A 2,135-nucleotide genomic window follows, 5' to 3' on the forward strand; every position below is an offset into this window, starting at 1 on the left:
TCGTAGTGATGTATTATTCTATTGATAATGAGAGAGTCCAGAACTTTACCGATAATAGGGAGCAAAGAGATAGGGCGGAAGTCGGAAGCTGAGGTAGGCGTCTTGTCTTTTGACTTAGGGATGAGCTTGATAGTTGCCTTTTTCCAACTTGAAGGAAAGAAGCCAAGCTCAAGGCATTTGTTCATGAGGATGCTGAAAGATGTTGGAATTGCATCAAAGGCCAGCTTGGCCATTTTGGTAGTAATATTGTCTGGGCCAGGGGCTTTGTTAGGCTTTAAGTTCTTGAATTCTTTCGCAATCTCCGTGAAGGTGAAATTGGTGTCGTTGGAACTAGAGTAGCGTTCAAGTAGGCTGGCCCTAATATTAGAGTGGTAGATATTGTCAGTGTCGGTACAATCGTCCGGGAAAAGTACTTCTATGAGATGCTCGTAGGTTTCCGAGATACTGCTGGTGTAATTATTATCACTAATCTTGATAGAAGGTGGAATGTCAAGTTTCTTCTTTTTGTTGGCGGCGATGTAGTATGGAGTGGACCAGGGGTTTTTATTACCAATTGAGGTACAGAAGTCTCTCCAGGCCTGGCTCCTGGCCTTATTAATGTTTGTTTTGTAGTTGGAGAAAAGAGATCTGTAGGCAGCTCTTAATTCAAGCTTATGAGTTGGGTCGAACTCATTCCTCATCCTCCTCTTAGCCCTTCTAAGTTCAGATCTCTGTTTGGCCAGATCATGATTCCACCACGGGGTGTGCCGTTTTACAACCTTTGGAACGGTTGCTTGAAGGTAAGATGTGTGGATGACATTGTCCAACCTGGTGACTAAGTTATCAATGTCTGTTGTATCCTTGATGTTTGCCAGATCAACGGGGTCCCAGTGCTGCTGGATAAGAAGATGGTATAGGTCCCAGTTGGTATGTTGGGTAATCCTGTACTTGGCAGTGGAGTTGACTGATCAAACACGACTTCGATGTAGTTATGATCGCTGGCAGAGTGTATATCTGTAGTGTAGCACTGGATATTCTTAGAAACAAATTTGTTGGAACCCAGACAAATGTTGATCCAACTCTCACCGTTGGTGGAAGAGAAGGTGGGAAGAGTACTCGTGTTAAGGGAGGTTAATTGGAACTGCGTCAAGAATTCCTCCACCTGGTAACCCCTGGGGTCCTCCACCGGACTGTGCCATGTGTGTGAATTCGCATTGAAATCACTGCAGACCAAAATGGGGTAGGCCTGTAGTTGTTGTATGGAATCAGCCAGAAGAGCAAGAGAGGCCTCCAGATCGCCAGAAGGCGGGCAGTAAAAAGAGATAAAGATGTAAAAGGAGTTGACCAAGTTAACGCTGATGGTAGTGAAGCTATTGTTGCAATGTTGTGGAAGGAGATGAGCGCCAATTTTATCGTTGACAATGATGAAACCAGATTTAGGAGGTTCGGAGGGAATTTGTTGGTAGATACTGCGCTGGCTCCCAAACATAGCTATTTTGTTTTGGTAAGTATACGGTTCCTGTAGAAAGATGATGTCAGTCTGCCTGTCATAAGCGATCTGGATGGCATCTGAAGCCGCCACTTTGCACCTCTGTAGATTGATTTGTAGCAACTTCAGCTTATTATTGGTTAGACTAGATCCCATAATTGGTCTGTTTGACAGTTAGGGCCTTCATATTGATTGTGATAGGGCAGTTTGGATTAAATGCATTGTGATCAGTTGGGTAACGGTCATAGTCAGGGAGTTCCTTGTTTGCTGTTTTACAGTTGGTACAGCTGGGTGATTGGTCTAGTTTCCTGCAGTCGCCAAAGCGGTGACCTTTACCACAGTGGCTGCATTTTTGCTTAGACGAGCAGTTGGCGGCCAGGTGATTGTACCCACAGCATTGATAACACTTGAGTAAGGGTATGTAGTCATTAACAAATGTTTTAGTCCATTGTATGGCGATGTGTTTGGTACGAATAAGTAAATTCCTTATACTGGGTGAGGTGGACAGTACGACGTGCCTACAATTCTCTCTTGCGTTGTTTCTAAAGAGGATCGTACTTATCCTGGTGTTATCAGTAAATTCTGTTTTATTAATTGTATGGAGCTCTTCGTTTTGATCGTAGATTGTGGGTATAATTTCAGTATCCTCAACAGAGATGGGCACGTT

At 43.8% G+C, this 2,135-nt stretch overlaps 1 protein-coding gene across 1 annotated transcript; it reads right to left on the reverse strand.

The window, feature by feature from the left end:
- Positions 1-814: 814 nt before the first annotated feature.
- Positions 815-1,624, reverse strand: LOC111619494. Its single transcript, XM_023361222.1, has one exon. It carries the CDS (start codon positions 1,622-1,624, stop codon positions 815-817), a length of 810 nt encoding a protein of 269 aa, XP_023216990.1.
- Positions 1,625-2,135: the final 511 nt, after the last annotated feature.

The sequence above is a fragment of the Centruroides sculpturatus genome, unplaced genomic scaffold (genome assembly GCF_000671375.1).
Source record: "Centruroides sculpturatus isolate CEXI.00-Female unplaced genomic scaffold, Cexi_2.0 scaffold185, whole genome shotgun sequence".
In the NCBI taxonomy this organism is placed as follows: domain Eukaryota; kingdom Metazoa; phylum Arthropoda; class Arachnida; order Scorpiones; family Buthidae; genus Centruroides; species Centruroides sculpturatus.

Bases quoted from the DNA above. Each gene is read 5' to 3' on its own strand.
- LOC111619494 (XM_023361222.1), bottom strand. From the start codon at position 1,624: ATGGGATCTAGTCTAACCAATAATAAGCTGAAGTTGCTACAAATCAAT.